The 21045-nt window shown below is 39.7% G+C and overlaps 1 protein-coding gene across 2 annotated transcripts in view; it reads left to right on the forward strand.

Moving 5' to 3' along the window:
- KIAA1549L (KIAA1549 like) overlaps positions 1–21045 on the forward strand; it is a 126514-nt gene that overhangs the window by 73570 nt on the left and 31899 nt on the right. For both annotated transcript variants that reach the window (XM_051622078.1, XM_051622077.1), the window contains 4 exons: positions 264–435; positions 4165–4328; positions 9966–10156; positions 13312–13439. In XM_051622078.1, coding sequence (XP_051478038.1) covers positions 264–435; positions 4165–4328; positions 9966–10156; positions 13312–13439 — 655 coding nt within the window. The remainder of the gene's footprint in view (positions 1–263; positions 436–4164; positions 4329–9965; positions 10157–13311; positions 13440–21045) is intronic.

A 21045-nucleotide genomic window follows, 5' to 3' on the forward strand; every position in this document is an offset into this window, starting at 1 on the left:
TAGAGTTTTACCTTAGGATCATGTTTAAAAATATCAAAGGCAGACAGTCCTCACTAATCCTAATAGCCTGGGCTATGAAAGGGAGAAGCTCTGATATCCTGTGAGGATATTTGCATGGAGCTTATGCTTATATGGGGTCTTGAAGGAGTTCCCCATGTGCAACTGCCTTCAGGTATCTCCTGGCAGATTTTGCAGTGGTATAATAAAAACAGAGTTTCTTTTTCTCTCATTTTCTTTTTTTCTTTTTTCTTTCTTCCTGAAAGATGGTAAAAATCCAGCGTATTCCAGGACCCAAGGAGCCAGCTGAGCTGACATACTATACTTTGTACAACGGGAAACCTTTACTGGGCACTGCAGCTGCCAAAATATTGAGTACTGTTGACTCCCAGCGGATGGCCTTGACACTAGGTTATGTTGTTCAAGTTCAAGCTGATCGTAAGAGTTCTTTTAAAAATTCTGTCATTCAGTCTTTAGTTCACCTTTTCTTTTTTATTTTGTTATTTTTTTTTAAATTTCTTTGAAAACACAATTGCAGGTGTGGGGATCCTCCATTGGTCACACAGAGAAATTTCAGCTGCACCTTTCTGAGCAGCTGCTGCTGAAGTCAGGCTGCTCTTTTTTTCTGTGGAAGACAGGCTAATCTTTTATCATAGTAAATCAAGGGAAAAAAACAACTGTTATTTAGCTTATCACTGTGAACTGTATTGTAGAGCTAATTTTACAAATACACAGTTCTATGAACTGAATGACTCTACAGAGCTGTGAAGTCAGAATGAATTCTGATGCTAATGAAACCATGACACCACAGGCTAATGACTGTTGGACCTAAACTGCTATTCAAATAACTTGGCCCAAAGTAAAAGGGAGGAGCTATCAAGTTGCCCCTTATTTTTGACTTCTTCATAAAAAATGTAGATTATTTCTATCTCAAAGTTGTGTTTTGGTTTTTTTGTTTGTTTTTAAATAATAATTTTGGCAAGAACTTTGTAAATTGCAAAACATGGTTGCTAAAGATATTCTTTATGCACAAGTCAGGAAAGTGAAGCTGGACAGAATTACTAATGTGTGTGGGCAATTTTCAGATTCAAGATATGGTAGCATCACTCAGTCAAAATAGTAATCCATTCTTGAAAACTACAGTGTTTTCTAATTTCTCTTCTAAGACTTGCATCAGTTACTGGGTCATTGTGGGCACAGGTGTTTCCTTAAAAAAATGTTGAGTGGACATTTCTGTATAAGCAACCCACAGTCATAAACCTGTGGTGGAGCTTGGATGGTTTTTTGTGCAATAACAGCTTAATGTATGAACCAATGCCTTTAGCTAACTGAATCTCTCCACTTTGCCAAGGTATTTATCCAAATGGAATTAAAATTAAGTAGTTGAATTCTTTAGAGGATCTCCTTACTGGCTAAACAGCATATTAAATGGGACTCCCTGCTGTCATTATTTCTACCTGAAGAAGCAGTGATATTGAAATAATTATATGTAATGGTAATAGGAAAAGAAGGAACCACTATAATAAGTAATTGACCTATCATCCATAAACAAATACTTTGTTCTTCTAATTCAATCATTATGTATTTTCCAGAAAAGGCACTAAATACTGTATCTGAGTCTTGATCATGGTCTGTTACTGACTTTAACTGGACTAAAACCAGGGGTCTCCATTCCTGCTTCCGCAAAGTCTAGTATTTCAATTCCAAACAACTTTGTTTTCCATGAGAATATTTCTTTCATGAATTTTTTACTACAGTAGCTGTGCATGATACATAGCAGTTTCCTAGCTCTTTTTGCAGTTTTGTGATTTATACGGGTATTTAGGAAATTGTATGGTGCTACTCATGATCTAACTTTGCACTTTCATGGTCTGAAAGGCAACCTTATTCATCTGTAGATTTTCATACAAGTTAAATATGCACAGAATATCGGAAGAAGAGAATACACATAAATTGAAATTATGACCCCAGGTAACTGAGATTCTGAAGCTAGAGTATTTGAAATGTAGGAGGTAGTTGTGTCTTTATAACTTATTACAGAAAGAAATCCATTTCTTTCATTTTGGACATGGTATTTGTAGTCTGTCTTTGTATTCCTGAAGAAAATACTTTGTGTGCACTACATTTTTTACTCATTATAATTCCTGTTGCAGCAGAATGAAAAGTTCTGTACCAAAATGCAGTAAGAAAAGACATCTGCCCTCAGGAGCTCACAGTCTGGTTAGACCAGACAGATGAATAATAAAAAATATGGATGTTCCTGTTTTATAAGTGAGGGACTGAGAGCAAAATCAAAGGCTTGCTTCAAAATCCACCAAAGTTTTACTGAATTCAGTGAATTATGGATTGACTTCTCAAGGTCCTGTTGAAAGCTGTTAAGTGAAGGGGGCCTATAGGAAAGCTGGGGAGGGGCTTTTCACCAGGGAGGGCAGTGACAGGACAAGGGGTAATGGTTTTAAAGTGAAAGAGAGGAGGTTTAGGTTAGACACCAGGAAGAAATTCTTCACCATGAGGGTAGTAAAGTGCTGGAATAGGTTGCCCAGGGAGGTTGTGTAAGCCCAGTGTTTAAGGCCAGGTTGGATGAAGCTTTGTGCAACCTGCTCTAGTGTGAGGTGTCCCTGCTTATAGTGGGGATGACCTTTAAGGTCTCTACCAACCTTAGCCATTCTATGATTCTATGAATTAAAGATGTAAACCAGGATTCCTAAATGGCTGTCCTATAAGTCAGAAGATCATAATTTCCTCTGTGTTCCCTAGAAAGAATAATTATAATTTTTCAGTAATTATTTGCTGCTCTCACATCAGCAATCTATAATTGTAATTACTGTTATCTGATAAAATTCAGACTCGGTTTCCTTCCCCACAGCCCTCTCATCCCCGAACTACAATGTCCAAAGTCAATTATTCAGTTTTTAATGGACTTGCATAATTCTAAATCTTGCAAGGTTTCAGCTTGGCTTTTTGGACAGTCCTTAAGCACATGGTTACTGTTAACACTGTGTACAAGGTCTGTACCTAGTGGTGCTAGTCCTACATCACCCAACAATCCACATCAGCTTCGCAAAAACTTGTGGTTCTACAAAGGAAACCGGCTCAAGCTTCAGACAGACTTTCAGCTGCCTTTTGTAGCTGCTTCTGAACAAGATGGTATGCGTTTGAAGTCTGATCCTTAAAGATGCTGAGTGCCTCTGACAGCTAATAAACTCAATGACATTTGAAAGCACTAGTCTCCTAGGACTGGGGAAAGGCTGCTTCACGCTGATGTTCCCACAATTGTCTGTCCACACCAGCAACCAGTGGCATAGGAAAAGGAAGAAAGATAGCACAGTGAAGCCCACAAAATATTTTACTTAAAATTTAGCATCATAAGGAGGTTATCTGATGTTTTTCCAGAAAGAAATGGAATGAGAGAATAGGGAATGTGTCACAGGAGGATCTCTTACATGTGTACAATCTGAAGGCTCATACTAAGAGACTTTATTCTGATAAAAATGTAATCTAAAACATTTTAGCATCACTGTATTTCTGAAATGTACCTTTCCTGGTACCATTATTAATACAGCTGCAAATTACCTCTTTCCAACCTCATCATTTCCCCTCCTTCAGAAATGATGGGTTCATTTTGACCTTAACTATGATATAGTATTTCCAGAGCACGAGAGAAGCATTTTCTTATTACCCTGTTAATATCAGTAATAACTATTAGTATGCTTAGTTTTTGAAAAAACTCTTCCAGTTAACTCTTGCTGAGCCAGTAAGTGTTTGACACCAGGTATGAACTCTGTGTGTATACTTTTAACACACATTACCTTACTATAAGCTGGTTTTGTTTGAAAAATAATTAGGATGTGTTACTTTCACTTTATTTTTGTTGTTTATTCTGTAAATGAACCACTGGACTGATATCTAACATGGCATCTTATTTGACTTGAGAGTTGAGCTTTTGCAGCTGGCTTTATAACTAAGAGAGGAGCACCCAGGGATTTGTGAATTAAACAGTGTTGCTGATTAATTTTTTGTTTTACTTGAGGAGTACAGAGATACAGTTAGGCTACAACAATCCTTTTATACTAATATATAGAGACAGTTGAAGAATGTGTTGGATGCCATTTAAATCTTGTGTTTGCACAGTGGAACTTACCAATGTTGGTTTGCAATTGTCTGTAGCTGTGGTGAAGAACCCCCCAAACAACCTGTGGATCATTGCAGCGGTGCTGGCTCCCATTGCTGTGGTCACAGTTATCATCATCATCATCACTGCGGTTCTGTGCAGAAAGAACAAGAATGACTTCAAACCAGATACCATGATGAACCTGCCTCAGAGAGCTAAAGTGAGTGACCGATTTCCAGATCCAAGGTGTCTATTTGATTCAGGTTTTAAACTGTGTTTCTCTGCTGGATGTTGTTGAAGGATGTTTGGAATTGAAATGATCATTACTCACAGGTTGGATCTCTGTGTTTCTTCTCTGTCCTTGATGCTGCTGGTCACACCAGTTACCCTTCTGTTTTACTCAGGACTCATCAACTTGTTTTGCAGCTCATCCCTTGGTGGCAGTGACAGAACAGCTGTTACGCAGTGATGTGAGGCACTGGGGCAGTCATGTCCTTCATAAAGTTGAGGAAATGGACTATCACCCTAGGTCTTCCCACAGCGCATCTCTTGTAGGACCCTCTTCTGAAACCCATGGCCTGAGCTGCTTCTACCCATGGCTGAAGCTCTGGGCTTTGGCAACAGTTCAGACCTCGTTTTAACTAGAAATTCTCCATACAGCTGCTAATCCAGAAAAGACATCCTTGAACTGTTTTTGAGAAAATTTATCCCCTGGTATTTTTCTTTTAGATGTTTTGAAGTTTCTAATGTATTTGTGAATATTGTTGACTGGGTTCAACCAATTATATTTTCCTTAAATTTAGTAACTCATATAAATTACCATTTTTTCCCCCCCCATATTAAATGGCTTTCCAGTTTGGTTCTCTAAGAGAAAAAAGTCTCAGAGCACTGATTTGTCTCTGTAGTGAAAAAAGTCTGCCTTCTCAATGCTGCTATTAAATGGTTCTTAAACAGGGCCACCCAAAGTTAGGAACTTTTAGTGTACAAAATGTGTCTAAGTCATACCTTTTAGCTGGCTTTGTTCTTCTCTATTGTCATGGGAATTAAATGATAATTTTTTTCTTTGGTTTCTTAATGCTACAGACAGCAGGATTATTGTGATTTTGGCTCTGTTGCTTCTGCTGAAAAATGTAGATTTGAGAAGAGAGTTGAGGGAAGGCATGATGCATATGACAGCTCGTTTCTCCTCATCTTAGGTTAGTTGCAGATGGGTGCAGCTGGTGCCAGTGGGAAAAAGATGTCTATATAAAAAATTATACATAAAAAACATTTCCACTTCAGTTCCAGTATGCTCATCTCTTTATCCACTGTTATCAAGTTACTGTTAAGACTAGATCTGCAGAAGTGAAACAAGCAGTATGACAAACACAAACAAAAATTAATACCACTGCAGTGATATCATATAATGTCCCATTGAAACCTCTAAAATGCAAGTCGTGCTTTATTAGAGGCTGTTGCAAATACTATGCACCACTTGATTGTTCTTCTATGTAATCTTAATCCCAGCTAAAGGACAAAGTAAGAGCAAATTTGTACACTGTTTTGAGCTGGACATGATTATGGGATGCTTTTCAGATAAAAAAAGGTGCTATTTTAAAAACACCAAGACTGCTGGTTGAAGCAACAGCTCAGAAAAAACTCGGAAGTGCTTTAATATTTTAATCCATAGCTGTCATTCCAAAAAGAAAGAGAGAGCTGAATTTTTACTTCTCTGGAGAAATCAGATTTAATCAGGCTATAAGGATACATGGTCAAGTTAAAACCTATTCAGTCAGGTTACATTTGCATCAGCAGTCAATGTGCTCAGACACGAGCTGGATGTGCAGAGCAAAACGATTGGTGCTGAGCTCCCGGCATTCCCATGACATTTGTTGCAGGAGATTTTTCTGCAGACTTGCTCACATTTGCAGCTGGGATGCAGCAGTCCACCTCTAGAATGTGTTTCCCCTTTTGGTATATTTTGAGACTCCATAAAATTTCATTTAATTCATTATATGAAAAGTGATGCGTTTCAAAATGAAAGTTAAATTGGTTTCCCTTTAGTTTTATGACGATGGCTCCATCAAAAAGTTCAGCCAGGTCTGGTTCAGAGATAGGCTGGTATATGGACTGTGGAAGATTAATTCTGCAGTGGGACTGGGAATGGACTGGTTTTGTTGTCTGTGATTTCAGCATCTTTACTTAAACTAAGGCTAAGAAATGTCTTTTCAGAAGATAATGAAATACGGTCATTTTGAAAAGAACAGTTTCATTTTGCTTTTTAATTCCAGCATTGGGGATATCAGGAATAGTGGTAATTATTTGAGCTGTAATTGCTACTTTTTGGCAATACAAACAGCTGATGAGCACGTATCTGTATCGCATTTAAAATGAGTCTGTAACATTTCATGGTTTAGAAAAGTGCCTGAGACTGCTTGACTAATGCTGAATCTCTTCTGGAAGTGGAGTCACAGCAGAGTGATTTAATTTAGTCAAAGCAGCAGCTTTAATATTTTGTTGCTATTGAATCACTGAAGCAGTTTCTTGATACCTTTTGAATATCCTGCAAGCAGTATAGGGAGGAAAAGAGAAGGTTATGGGGTACCCACAATCTCGGGTTTCAGCAGGCTTTGTTGGCAGTGGTGCCATTTGATGTGTTCAGGTTTCGAAAATCCCGTTCCAAGGGGACAGGCGGAGCGGAGCCGCTTGCTCATCGCTGCAGTCCTGCTGCTGCTGGGGCTGCGGGTCCCTGCAGAGCTGAGCAGAGCTGAGCAGAGCTGCTGCCATGGCCCTCCAGAGGCTCCATCCCGTGCCAGAGGGATAGGATGCACCAACACAGCACGGAGGGGTAACGAAACATTTAGCCTTAAATATCCTTCTGTAGCCGGGGGAGGTGATGTAGCATAACAGCAGGATTGCTGCCTGTGCTTTGTAGTTTCTTGTAGCACACTTTAAAAAATGACCTCTTCTACATAGGACGGTTCTTATTATCTTTCTCAGGAGTTGCATTGCTGTTCTGAATTGCCTCAGCAGTCAAGGACAGCTAGACCAAGTTGCAGGGAAAAGGGACTCCAGCTGTAAAATCAAAAGAAGTATAAATTCAAGTCAGTGAAATTCTGAATCAAATTTATTTTGATGTTGTTTCAGTGCTGTTTTTATTTTGAGATACTGTTTTTTACTTTGAGGTTTTGATAGATGTTAGTTTTTTTACCTCACTTGCTTTCTAATTCACAGCATGCTTTTTTGAAGGCTGTAATCTGATTTGTCACCTTTCCTTTCTTTTAGAGCATGAAAGAATAAGCTTGCAGGTAAACAGAGATAAGATCTGCAGTCTAAGTCCAAAAAGCAAAAGCAAATACTGCAGGCCATGAGAAAACAACTGCTATCAATTTGATAAAGGGCATGGGGAAAAAAAGATCAGAGAAACTGTCTATATACAAGGGTGTATGTATATAGAGGGGAGGGGCCAGTCTTCCCTTTTTATTTTTATTTTTTCTTTTTTTTATTTTCTTTTTTAAGTATCAGGGTCTTTTTCATAATCATTATAAGGAAACAAGTCCCAGAAACAACTTCTTATGTTCAGTCTGCCTTTTGCCAGACAGTCTAATGTAATGGTCTCATCGTTCATTTGTTATTTCAAAAGCAATATCCAAATCCCAGTCCTTTGGTTTTTCTCAGAATTGTGGCTGTATTGGACATCTATGCTTGCAGTGCTCCAGTGCTGCCTCATCGTGATTTAGTCTTGCCAGTTCCCTTCAGGGGTGGCAAAGCCATCTGCTCCTGTGGGTTTTACAGAGCAGAGTTCCAAGATCAAATTTTATTTAACGCAATGTGTCCACTGATGAGGATGGCTTTTTCAGCTCTTCTGTTCTTGCAGTTTATTACTAGACATGGTGGTAAGTAGAACTCAGATTAAAATAATCCTTCATTTTCTTCCTTTGGCAGATCCAAGCTGGTACTTTGCAGAGTTCTTTAGTAATTCTCATGTTCTTCTTTTGGGGTTTTTGGGTTCTTTGTTGTCGTTATTTATTATTATTATTTTTTTTTTTTTTAAAAAAGATGTATAAGTTGCAACAACTTCTACTCTTTAAAAGACATGGAGGGAGAGAGAACTGATTTAATCAGCTGCTCTCTTCTGTTACCTTTTTTTACAGAATATCTAGGAGAGTCTTGACTAACATTTAATATAGTTAATAACGTTGAAAAACATTAGTTAGAAATATTGTCTAGAATGTTGTGCAGTAGTTCTTCCTATCTGTCCTGCACACAGCTTCTGCTTCCCCTTTCTTCATTCCCTCCCCTTTCCTAGTTTCCTCCCTTTGTAGCTAATGTGGTGGCTGCTCTTGTGGTACCCTGTCTTCAGAGGATGGCAAGCAGAAGGTTCTGTTGGGGTGATATTGTCGTGACTTGCTCTGAGGTGGTGATGGTGAAATGGCATTTCTCTGATACACTGCATGTTCCATTGTGGGAATGTGTGGGGGCATCTGCTCTCCCAAATCAGTGTTAGCCCAGTTAGCGTCTCCTTAATGCACTGGAGATACTTACCACATGCTGAGGTATGTGAGCACTTAGAAATCATCAGCCTCAGTTCAAACAGGAGACTGGGAATGAGATATGCAGATCCCAGATAAACACACAGCTTGTTTTTTTAAAAAAAGACAGCACCATTATTTTCAGACTGAGGTGGTCTATGAAATTTATCAGTATTTATAGCTCTAGCCCAGATTTAGTAAGGGACGGAACAAGAGAAAATGTTTTTTTCAGAGCTCATCTTTTTTTCTGTGCCATCAGCAAATTTTTTTATCCAGCTGATTTTCTTCCAGAACTAAAATATTCAATGAAGGTATGACAGGAACCTGAGAGAGACTATGCAGGTATAAAATGTCTAGTTCTCATTTGTTTCCTAAAGTATATTTGAATGTTAAAATCAGCATTGCTCACCTTTGAAGTGTTTTATGGTGCTTTTTTGGTGTTCTTTCTTTGTACTGCAGGATGAGCATCCTTCCAGGTTTTGGTAAATTGATTTAATTTAGTGTAGCAAGACAGCAAGAACATTTTAATGTATTATATTATTTTTTTATTTTTCGATTTTCTTTCTCCCCCCTCCCCCCCTTTTCCCCAGTAGAAAATGCAGTTTGTAAAATTGTTTTGCTTAAATGTTTTAATTTTACTGTTAAGAGAATCCACCTTTCAGTGACTGCTTTGCCCAGAAGGCATGTGTCAGTTCTGCTTGTTCCTTGCAGAGGCAGCAGGGAAAGCCTGGCTGGGCTTTGGGGCAGGAGGGTCTGGGAGCACAGCCCTTGGTTGCTTTGCTGCAAGGCTCTTCCAAATGCCACTTCCCAAGAGGAACCAAGTGAAGTCAATAACAATCTTCCTCGTGGGCAACTGGCAAGCCAGGGGAAATATAATTTCATCAATCTGAAAAGGATCCTTTTCTGGAAAATGTCACCTATGAAATTTTTATGTGTGCCTTTTTTTACTTTGTCTTGATTTGGAATAGATAACTCCCACCCCCTTTGGAAACACAAGATATTTTTTCTCTACAGGTTTATTTTTCTGCCTCCTAATTTTTATCTTCCATACGTTCATTCTTCCTTTGTGTGCTAAAAGAATTTCTGGAGATGTTATGGAAGGGTAAGAAAGGTTAGCCAAGATTAGTTTTACACTAATTAATCATCTGCAAAATATCTGTAATGGATATCTTATCAGAAAATTCCTTTGTTGTAGGGCATTCATATGGCCATCTAGATACTTTTACCTGTTGCTTATGTAACTGAAGATGTTAAGAAGTAGTGGAAAATTCTATATCAAAGTGGAAATTTTATATTAACATATGGTACATGCTGGAAATCTTTTTTCTCTCACTTTTTTTTTGCAGCCAGTACAAGGTTTTGACTATGCCAAGCAACACTTAGGTCAGCAGGGAGCTGAAGATGAGGTTTTACCTGTAACTCAGGAGACTGTTGTGCTTCCACTTCCAGTTAGAGATGCTCCTGCCTCCCAGGAAAGAGAAACTACTCAGGATGGGAGCACCATTAAAACTGCCAAATCCAATGAAACAAGGAAAAGGTATGGTCTGGCATATTTCCACAGTGGGTTGGATGGGGTACATGCTGCTGTTTGCTTAGGAAAAATAACTGTGAGGTTTGGCACCCGGGCTCTGCACGTGGCAGATGGTTCCTCCACAATATCTTCTTGACATAATGCTGGTTTGTGCTGGATGTGTAAGACTGCTGCAAAATATAAGATAAAATAGAGTGAAGTGAACAGAGGAGGCAAATGGGCAGTGGCTCTCACATGCATGCTGGTGCATGAGCTATCAACTCAAACAAAGCGTGAGATCTGGAGCATAAACACCCATCACCTCTCAAATGAACCAAGACAGGACCTCAGCAACTCTTAAGTTGCTGTAGCTCCACTCTCAGACTCTGACCCTCCAGAATTGTACCCAACATCTTAGCAGAAGGGGAAACTCTAAGCATCCACTAAATGATGAAAGACCTCTGGATCCAAAGCATCTACAGCAGAACAGAACTTTTAGTGTGTAAGAATAGACTAGATGACAGTGTTTAGGGTAAAGTGTCCCAGGTTTGTGGTTTCTTCATAGTAAGTCTAGGAGCCATCAACAGCCACTGGTGCAGGGCTGGAGGACCCAGAGCTGTTGCTCTAAAGTGGTTAGACCTCCCCATTGGTCATAAGCTGAGGTTTTTCCTACAGAAAAATGGAAACAGAAGGATCCTGAGCTGGTGTCTGCTTTGGCCTACTTCTCTGGTGGTACATCACCTGGAATATGGAGAGAGCTGTGTGCAAGCAGTGCCTGCAGAGAAGAGGAAGCCAGCTGAGAACTCCCCCAGTTCCTGCGATTGCTTGGCTGGCTTTGGGTGTAGGCTGTTATTCTGCCCTTAATGTCAGCCATGTGTTGCTCACACCATGAATCACTTAAACCATGAGGCTTAGGTTATATAGTTCATGTGAACCAAGCAGTACTTGTGCCTTTTGACCTCTTCCATCCTCTGATGAAATCACAAATGGAAGATGTCTATGACACTGCCTGTGGTTGCTGGTGCTGGGCCACCACAGGTTAAGTCTTTGCAGGAACTGTTCTTTAAAATGTTTTGAAGCCTCTCTAAAGCCATGTGTAAATACATACAAAAATGTAAACCAGCTCTCTTAATTAATCCTCTAACAAAAGAGATTAAGCACTTCACTCAGTCCTTTGAGTGCAGAAATACCCCTCTACTTATTCTGCACAATTTGAAGCAAACATTGATAAGCAAACTTGATCCAGAAATTCCGAGGGAAGTTACTCTCATTATAAAAATGTGTTGAACTCTGGTGCCTTTCTAAGCAAATAACTAAGTTAGTTTTGCCTCCTTCAGGGTGGTTGCTTGAGTAAGTGAGAACATGCAGAATTTTAGCTTTATTTCATTCCCAGGAGCTGTGTCTGGGGATGGAATTTAATGGTTTCTGAAGATGAAGAATTATTTCTTGACCTTTTTGCATTTGCTCTTTCATCCAGGCTACTTTGTAGCCTGGAAAGGTCAATTTAAATCAAGACTGCCATGAAGTGGCTGGTAACTGATCAGAATATCAGAACTGACCTGATATTACCACTGAAGGAAACTTCACAGTTAGTAATAAGATGGCCACTTAAAGGGAAGAATATTTAGATTAGTGGCAGCAGAGATCATTGTGCATGCTATCTATGCTTGCTGCTTTTCCTTGTTCCTGAGTGGAGCATGTTTTCTTCCGGTGTTGATCTGTCTCTGGATGAATTTTTTTTTATTTTTACTGGCCTGGGAGTATTCATTAGCAGTAACAGACAGGTTTACAGGGAAGAAATGCTACTCTTCAAGAATATTTATTCTCAGTAGAGTTTCACAAGAAAATCCCTAGGCTGAGCTGGGTTCTTCTAAAACCCAGTAGCTAGAAAGAGCCTGTCTCAAATTATATATATTTCCACCTAGACTATCTTCAAAAGCAAGTCCCTAAGAATTATATTTCTCATACTTGTCCCTTCCTGTTCTGACCACAGCAAATGCTCTGTGCTTATACGAGACAGGGGAGTCAGAGCTGGAGGTGAATGTTTCAAGCTAGGAATATAGTATCGGCAAAAATTTACAGGATGTTTTTTAGAGTTGTTTTGCTTCAGTACCATTTTCTGGATATAAAGCCGTTGTGACAGCAATAGAACTTGTTTTGAATTTTTTTTTTTTCCTCTGTAACTTAAAGTCCTTGTGACAAAGTCAATTTTTTTTTTCCCCAATGCAAAGTCTTTACGTTACCCTGTCATTGGCCCTGACAATTCGGTGACAGATTGCAGATCGGTGCATGAGTAACTGTATAGATCCTGTAGATTGTTTTCATTCCTGCTGCAGCAAGTTTCACATGTTGAAAAAAATGTGACACTGTGTCTGGATGTGGAGTTAGCACCAGATTTAACGTTTTGTGCTTTGGTCTGCTTTTTGAAACCAACTTGTGTATTGGGATCTGAATCTTTTGCCCACCCCAACAAGAAAATTTCTCCTGACAGCTTGCTCCCAGCACAGCCCAGACTTGTGCTGTTCATTTCTGTTCTTGCTCCTTGTTGGAACTGAACAGTCACAGGGGTTCCACTCTGCCCTCCCTCCTGACCCTGTGCTGGGACCAGTTTCAGGGCAAGAATATGCAATGGCTGAGTAAAACAAGTGTTTCCTTAGGAGCTTCAGAAAATAATGGTGCTGGTTAAACCAGGTTACGTGCAAAAAGGAAAAAAAGAGCCTTATTGCATTGTGTGTGTACATGTAAAGTGAGTGAGTGAATTTTGCATTGTGGTTGACAAAATAGCTGAGTGTAAATGCAGGCCAAATAATAAAGAAACTAGTTTAGCCATATATACAAAAACAGAGGTCTGCTTTATTTTTGCTGTATAAATGTCAGTGAATTGATAATAGGATTTGTTGTCCTCTGCAGTGCTGTTTCTGTCACTGTGGTGGTTGTGCATGAGAAGCATTTGCTTTCAGTCCCACTAAGATGCATATCACCCTGAGCTCACGGGGATGTCATGTTCTCCTGCCACTCTGCTCCAGCCTTCACTGTGTTTCTGTGTGCAGTTTATATGCTGGCTCCTTTTGGTGCAAAAGCAAACTTGAAAGCTCGGTGCAAACGGTGCAAATGAAATAACCTTGAAATGAGGTTTGGAAGGAAGAGCTCACAGCCTCCCTTGTTGCTATGGTTACTTGCAGCCAGTCCCCGAGTCAGAATGGCTCCATCATCAGCACCGGGTCGGGAAAGCCCAGCTCAGGACGGAGCTCTCTCCAGAAAGTGATGGCACCACAAAAAGTGACAAAAGACGAAGGAAGGAAAAGAAATGGTGAGAAGTGTTTCTTCATAAAAGCTGCTCCTAGTCTCCCCTGTAGCTGTACCTGCACAGGCACAGCCTCTGGTGGAACCATCTTCCTTTACCTTCAGCAGTACTTGGGCATTTTCTGTTCATAGGTGTTTGGGTTTTTTCCCCTTTACTGCTATACTGATTTCTTAACCTCACACGAAACAGTATGGTATTTACTCTTATGTATGGGCCTTTGCAAGTTTTCTTTCTTTTGTTTTCTTTCTTTTTCTTTTCCTTTAAGTGCCAGTAAACTAATTAAGACTCGCTTCTATGTAGTAAATGGACAGGGTTTATAGCTTTTTTTTTTTCTGTATAGATTCCTAAGATATTAATTTCTATTACTGCTGTTGCTGAGCTGGCCCAGATCAGATGAAGATTAATTAATTAGGTAAAAATTAATTTGAGAAAGTGTGAGATGGCCAGATCTTTAACTTTCTGTGTGTTATCGTCCTCTTCATACCTTTTTGTTATTAAGATTGGAAGCTTTTCCTGATGCACCTAGGGTGTTAAAATTTTTGCAAGCCCTTGGTTGATGATAGTGAACTTGTGACTCAAGATGCACCAGGAACATCTGATGAAAGTAGAACACAACACCCTTTCTTTCTTGCTTTGCTTTTGTATGTCTCTCTGCTTCTTTCGAGTTACAGCTTTGCTGGTATCAAATCATATCATCCCTTGATGATTGTTCTGCCTAATCCTGAAGTGTCATGCAAAGGCTTTGCAGCCTTAGCAGGAATACTGTGTGATGCAGAGACCAGAGGTGGCCTTTTTTTCTGTACAGCAAAATCATACCATGTTTTTTCAGTGTCCTCTGTTCTTTCCATATACCTACCATATAGTTGTGCATCTTGTGGGGACCGTACAATTCATGTGTCTGTGCTACCCTGGCTTTAAATCAGCTCCACTGAGATTTATGCACATTTGCACATTCACACAGAAAAGTGAAGTTGTTAATTTTTTTTTGTTATGTGTTTGTCATTTGTACTGCTTTCTTCTGACAGACCTGTGACTTTACTGATTACTCCAGACCTGTAATGATAAGTGTTCTGACTAGTCTTTCTCAAAGAGGCTTTTGTTGTTTGGTGGTTTTTTGTTGGTTTTTTTTTGTGTTTTTTTTTTCATAGACAGCAAGACAGTATTTCATGGTTCCAAGTTTCAAGGTTTGTAATTATTTTTTCACTATTTCAAACACAGCTTTTGCAAGACAAGAACATTTATGGTTTCCAGTGTTAAAAGCTGTAATTTATGCTGTTTTTTTTCTTCCTTACCCAGGAAAGCCAATATTCAAAACCAGTGTCAGATGATGTTTACACATGTAGGCGAAATGATGTAGTGATTTTGTTTTGTTAGGTTTTAAGTCTTCAAAGAAAATTGGTAAGAACTTCCAGTTTCTTTGTTAAAGGACTGAGTAACACTTAACATCCTTTCTTCTGATGTAGATTGTAGTGCATTTCTAGAACATACACGTGCTACTTAAAGAAACCTTTCCATGTAGTATAAGGGAATACTCACCATTTATTTTTAATCTTAATTTCATTATAATTCTAGCTTCAACTTTATTTTATGACAATAACTAGGCACTTTTCAAATTATATGGAAAACTAACAACTGCTTTATTTGTGTCTTTACCTTCTTTCTTCTGTATTCTGAAAAAAAGCCTGAATGATGTTGTTATTCAATCTGGTTGAGGTGCTCCTTGTTAGGAACAGTAAAGGACCTAAATGATTTCTAGGAAAAATCTATTCATAGAATGGTTACTTGTTTGTTCCTACCACATGCGGGCAGCAAGATCTTAAGCTTCTGGGGCAGAAAGAAGTGCTGGGTTGGCCTGTTTAAATAGTAAGAGAATAGCATATATAGAAAATTTGAAATACTTGGGCAGTTTCCATCGTACTCTTTTGGCTTTGAAGGAACCTGTGCATGAAGCACCTTTTCTGCAGAGCCTTCCTTCTGGTAGAGACTTTAGCTACTTCTAGAGCAACTTCCTTCACCTGACTGCCATGGCCCTGCAAAGGGTCATCTGCTAGTTTCCAGGCACAGATACGAAGGGAAATAGATGCATTGTTCCCTTGTAAAGAGGTGGGGAGTTTTTAGCTGTAGGCATATCTTTTAAGATATGTTTAAGAAACTTGCCTGACAAAACCCTTTCAGAACAGCTTCTGAGAATGAAGATGTGGCCACAGGAAATGAAATGGCCTCCGCCTTACCAGAATTATGGAGTTGGCTCTCTTTTTATATGCTCACACAGATGTATTTTAGACTTTTCAGTTATGTGACCCCAAATGCCTCTTGAAGTTGAAATTAAAAAACAAAAATCAAAGCAGCTGTTGCTTTTAATCAGAGCTTAATGCTTTGTTCCCCAGTGCTATGATTGCAAACCCTGTTGTCATTTTGGGTATTTCGTTCTTTTTGCAGGGTTTTGTCTTTATCCAGCATGATTAGCATCAATAGAATGTGTTGGATGTTTTTCCTTCCAGTTCAAGAAAGAAGCTGCTTTTTTCCTAGCTATTTGTCTGAACCTGCTCCAGCTCTCTAGCCTGCTTGTAGGCTGACACCTCTAATGCGCATGTCAGCAAGAGCAGAAGCAGCATATTTTCTCTGAAAAGCAGCATCTTAAAACTGGATTGAATCCCTTGATGGTCACATGTTTGACTTGGGGACTCCAAGTTAGAATGGCTCATTAGTTGCCATAGTTACAGACCAATTTTAGATTCTATTTCTTGCTGACATTTAGTTACACAGAAAAATGACAGCACTGGGTGTTACCTCAGTACATAAACTCTATTTGGCTTGTATCAAAATGGACTCCAAATGGAGTCTGTCAAAGCTGAGAGTGACCAATGTGAAGCTACCATAGGTGGACAAGCTTGGATTTAAGGACCTGATATTTTGGAGGATCAGGAGAACTTGTTAGCTGAGCCTTATTTCTACAGAAAGCTCAAATAAAATATCTATTTGTATTACAACAGCGATGAATTCTAGTAAGATAATAGCATTTTTTTACCTTTTATTTTTCTTGGAAAGGCTTTATTAGTATTCTAATAGGAAGTTTACTTTGGGCACTTTACAAAAAAAAGTTAATTTACTTTTTTTTTTTTGCAAGTGCCTAATTGCATGTGTTAGAGGACTGAGAAATGAATGAATCAACAGAGGTAGTGACAATTTCCAAGATGAATTTGTAAGACAACAGGGAAGAGACCAACAGGATATTAGCACTTTCACCTATCATTTCATCAGGCTTTTTCTTCAGGGAGAAGCAAATGGCTGAATCCACACATAGCTGAAGAACTATAAAAAGTTTTCTTTCACCAGCTCCTCATGAAACGAAGCCAGTGAAAGTTGCATAGTTCTTTTTCTGAACACTGAGTGTTCGATTTTACAGCCTTCCTGTTAGCATCTTTGTGAAGGTGGGATTGCTTGTTTGTTTTGAGAAAGATGGATGTTTTAGTTGGCTAGCAGTTCTTACTGAAGCATGTGACTCCATACCTTTTGGGCTGAGAACTTGTATAGTTGAGCCCGGTTTTGTACTTGAACCTCATCATCACAAAAGGACACACATCAAAGGCAAATCTTTGCAAAGAGTCAAATTTGGGTAAGAAATCTTCCTTTCCTCTGCCTAGGAACCCCAGCTGGAGCACTTCTCATCTTCCAAGGGGTCTCAATGTTTTAAAAAAATATTAGTCTCTCAGACTGTAATTTTCTGTGTCCAGACAGAAGCAATCATATAAATTTTTAATTCTTTTTCCCTTCTGTTCTTTGTAGGGATATCTAAAAATCAGGTGTCTGCAGGAACAGAGTACTGGGGAGGAAAATCTGGCTGTATTGCTGTCTTATCTGAAATCAAAGGGAGTTTGGAACATAACTCAGCCAAACTATGATACACTGCCTCCTTTATTCTGTGGAAGTGGGAGCCACCAGTTTTCAGTGTCAGATGTGTCAGCTCAGCATCAGTGCCAGCTTCTCTGAATTTCTGAGCAGTTGCCTGAAGTGACTCAAAATGAAAATGAAATATGGCAACAGCAATTGAATCTGGTAGCACTAATGTAGCAGTCTGCTTTGACAGAGTTAGCTGGCGGATTTGCTGTATGCCTTTGATGTGATGGGTGGGGTAAAATACAAGTTAGTGTGGAAAGGGCTTAGTCTTGCTGAATTTTGGTCCTTTAAAGTTGGTTTCCTAGTGCAGACTAACCAGGCAGGGGCTCTAATGACTCCAGAGGGTCATCTCTAACTGGGACAGATCGACCTCCTCTGAGGAACTGGCCTTTTTCTTTCCAGTATGGAAGAAGCCCAGAAAGCAGCATTAGAGCATATGCACAGATTGGAAGTGTAATGATTCCCCTTCATGATGCCTGTCTCTTGGAAAGGCTGATAAATCAGAGAGCTAGGAAGGATTTATGGTGTAGAGAGAGGAGTCTTATTCTTTTAATCATTTATTCAATTATCCTGAAGCATTAGCTTCATTTGCCCCAGGGAGTGTGTCAGTGAAGGTCTTTACCTAACTCTTCAACCTCACACAGTAAACTCCTGGGCTTTTCTGGAGTAATTTCCTGACATTTTAACCACCACAGGGTCAAAAAGAAAACAACAAAAACCACCAAACAGAATCCACTTACTTTGCTGAAATGTCTCATGTTGTCACCAGTCACTATTCTCCTTGAGGATCCCAGAATCTTTATATGTTGATTCTTTGTTTTTCCTCTAAGTGTTTCAGCTTGTGTGACGTAGCCTGATATTTCCCCATACTGTTTCCATTTCATCCACTGTCTTTTCTTGGGTGTTTGTTTTAAATATAGAGTGCTGTGGCCCTGCCAGCCTCCTGCTGGGGCCAGCTAACCCTCTGTTTCTGCAGATGCAGCCAATGCCATTTCCTGCTGCTTTGTAAGGTTTTGGTTAGTAAGATGCAACCAACTGTTGTAACCTATTCTGTGAACGTCTGAGTTCACACACTTTCCCCAGAGAGTGGGAGAGCAAACAGCATCTCTGGGATGCCCAGGCTGCGTGAGTGGAGCTACCCAGGTGCTTTGTTCACAGGCACGGTAGAACTTGCATAGAATAAGTGGAAAATACTTTCTATTTGCCCCCTTCCAGGCCAGCATGGCTAACCCAGCTTGCCTTTTTGGTTGCTTTTTCCATGGCAAGAAAATACCTTAGCCTATGTTGCTGTGGTTCTTGTTGCCGCAAATCTCTGACGAAATGGGGATCTGCAGGTGGTTGTGCAATTAAGTATTTCTTAATTCGCATCTGCCTTCCCCTCCGGATGAGCTTTACTCTGCCACTTAATTGAGTCTGACAGCTGCTCTCATCAAGAGTGTTGATGTTCATGCCATCAGATCCAGTGGCAGGCTGGATGGCTGTGATCTTTCACTGATATATCGGTGCTGAAGAAGACAAATGCATGGGCTTATTATGTAAACAGAAAACTAATGCTGCAAAGCTCATAGAGCACTACCTTCTTAAATAAGTGGCTCCTGCTGGAAGTTCTCTTGCCTTTCCTATTGTCTTTCTATAGTTGTCATCCTTGTCAGTTAAATAATAATAATAATAAAATTAAACCTACCTAGGATGGTGTTACAGAAGTGCCAGCAAAGAACAGGGTCAGATGGATTCTGTACAAACATTCAAAAATACCACTCTTTTTAAAGACTTTGGTAAATAGATGAGACAGAAATGGTTGGAGGATAAGATATAACCACAGGGAAAAATATCTTTGCTTCAGCTTATAAAGACAAGAAATGTTCACAGAACATAGGACACCGATTCTTTCCTAAGGAAATAGTATTTTAGACCTGTGGCATAGTTTGCCCTTTCTTAAACTATACTTGGTTTTGAGGCTTTTGCTGTAAGGTTACCTGATCCACGGGTAATCTACTTTTTTTTTTTTTTTTTTTTTTTAAACAGGTGTTTCAGTCCTTTGTTTTTTTTATCCTTTCCAGCATATTTTGATTTGGGAGAGGGGAGGAAATCCAAGGGGGAGGGAAAGAGAGGAGAGAAGAAATCTTGTGTGGCCTTGATAATGAAATACTCAGGCTGAATTTTATTTTTTTAGTATAAATTAATAAGGAGATGAAAATTTAATATTCCACCTAATTGTTTCCTAACTGTTCAGAGCTACAGTTCCTGAGCCTGTTTTCCTATGACATGTGTGGGCAGCACCACCTGCTGGCATCACCGGCTGGAAATGGTGCAGAGCTGCACCCAAGTTGGAGGCAAGCATCCCTGGAGCAGCTTTAATCTAGCAAATACTGTATACTAATAGTTACAGTGATGTGGAGATAAAGGGTCAGCAATGATTCTGCTCTGGAGGAACCTGCTGATCTGCACTGCAATTGGCACTCAACCTGAATAAATTATTCCTTTGGATATATCTTCATGTACTTCAGTGACAGGAAGATTAGGAGGAGTAATTCAGTCTCAATGGATCATGTGGCATGAGATGTCTAGCATAAGACGTTTCAGGTAGGAAATTGCCGTTAAGTGGCAGATGAAGTCATTTTTTGCCCTTTTCTGCTGCTGAACTTCTAAGTCTATGTGAGCGCACAGTGGAGGTGAGAGTAGAACAATAAATCCATTAAAATGTTGGTGTGCATCTGCTTAAGAATAGAAATTAAAAGCATAACTTTAAATCTGTGTTGCTAATTATAATAAGTAAGTGTGCTTATTGTGAGTGACTGTAAAGAGCAACTGGGCAGTTCTCTGGAGTTTCCCACACCCACCAGCTGCTCACCCAGCTGAGGCGCTGGGATGGGTGGGCAGGCCCGGGGCAGGGGTACACAGCAGAAACAAGCACTCCAGTACTCCTACTTTTTTCTGAGCTCTCTCTGGATCCTTTTTTTAAGTTTAGAGGGTTTTGTAGTTGAATCGCGTGATAAATGCTGCTGTAAGTTCTTTCAGAAAGGGATGAATAGGAGTAAATATTAAAATACCCTCAGCTTGTGCATATGGAAAACTGCCAATACAGACACTCACCAGTGAAAAAAAGGATGATGGAAAAAACCCTACTTTTACATTATAAGCAGCAATGAATGAACAAATGCTAAGCTAAGGTGGGGTAGACTTCCTACTTCTAGTGCCATTTGGCTATTATTTCCATGCCAGTAGCACTCCAGTAGATGCAGATGTGCTGGCAAATGAGAGGGCTGATGATACTGAAGGTGCTTTTTGGTGTGAACGTACCACATCAGAAGTAGCTGTCATCTGTGATTCCTGATTCCCTTTATCCTTAATTATTCTTTAATGAGTTTTTGAGCTAGAGGAATTCTGTTTAATTAAACAGAACTCTTGGTTTCTGATCCTGAAATGAAGTCTAAGGACACAACCCACACATCTGCAGCTAGTCATGCTCTCTGCGGGTGCATGAAGATCACTGCTGAGGTCTTGGCAAGCGCAGTCCTTTGGAAACACGGGTTGAAATGCAGCTGCACTTCCTGGTGCTTTCTGCTTGAAATGGGGTACATGAGGATGTTTGGTAAGAATCATGTTTTGCAGGCTGATGGTTAGCCAGGGTTTTTGGGCATGTCCGGTTCAGGCAAATGCTGAGACAGCCTAAAGGAACGGATTCCACAACTTTGATTGCTGAGGCGATATATCC

Source organism: Apus apus, chromosome 5 (genome assembly GCF_020740795.1).
Source record: "Apus apus isolate bApuApu2 chromosome 5, bApuApu2.pri.cur, whole genome shotgun sequence".
Lineage (NCBI taxonomy): Eukaryota > Metazoa > Chordata > Aves > Apodiformes > Apodidae > Apus > Apus apus.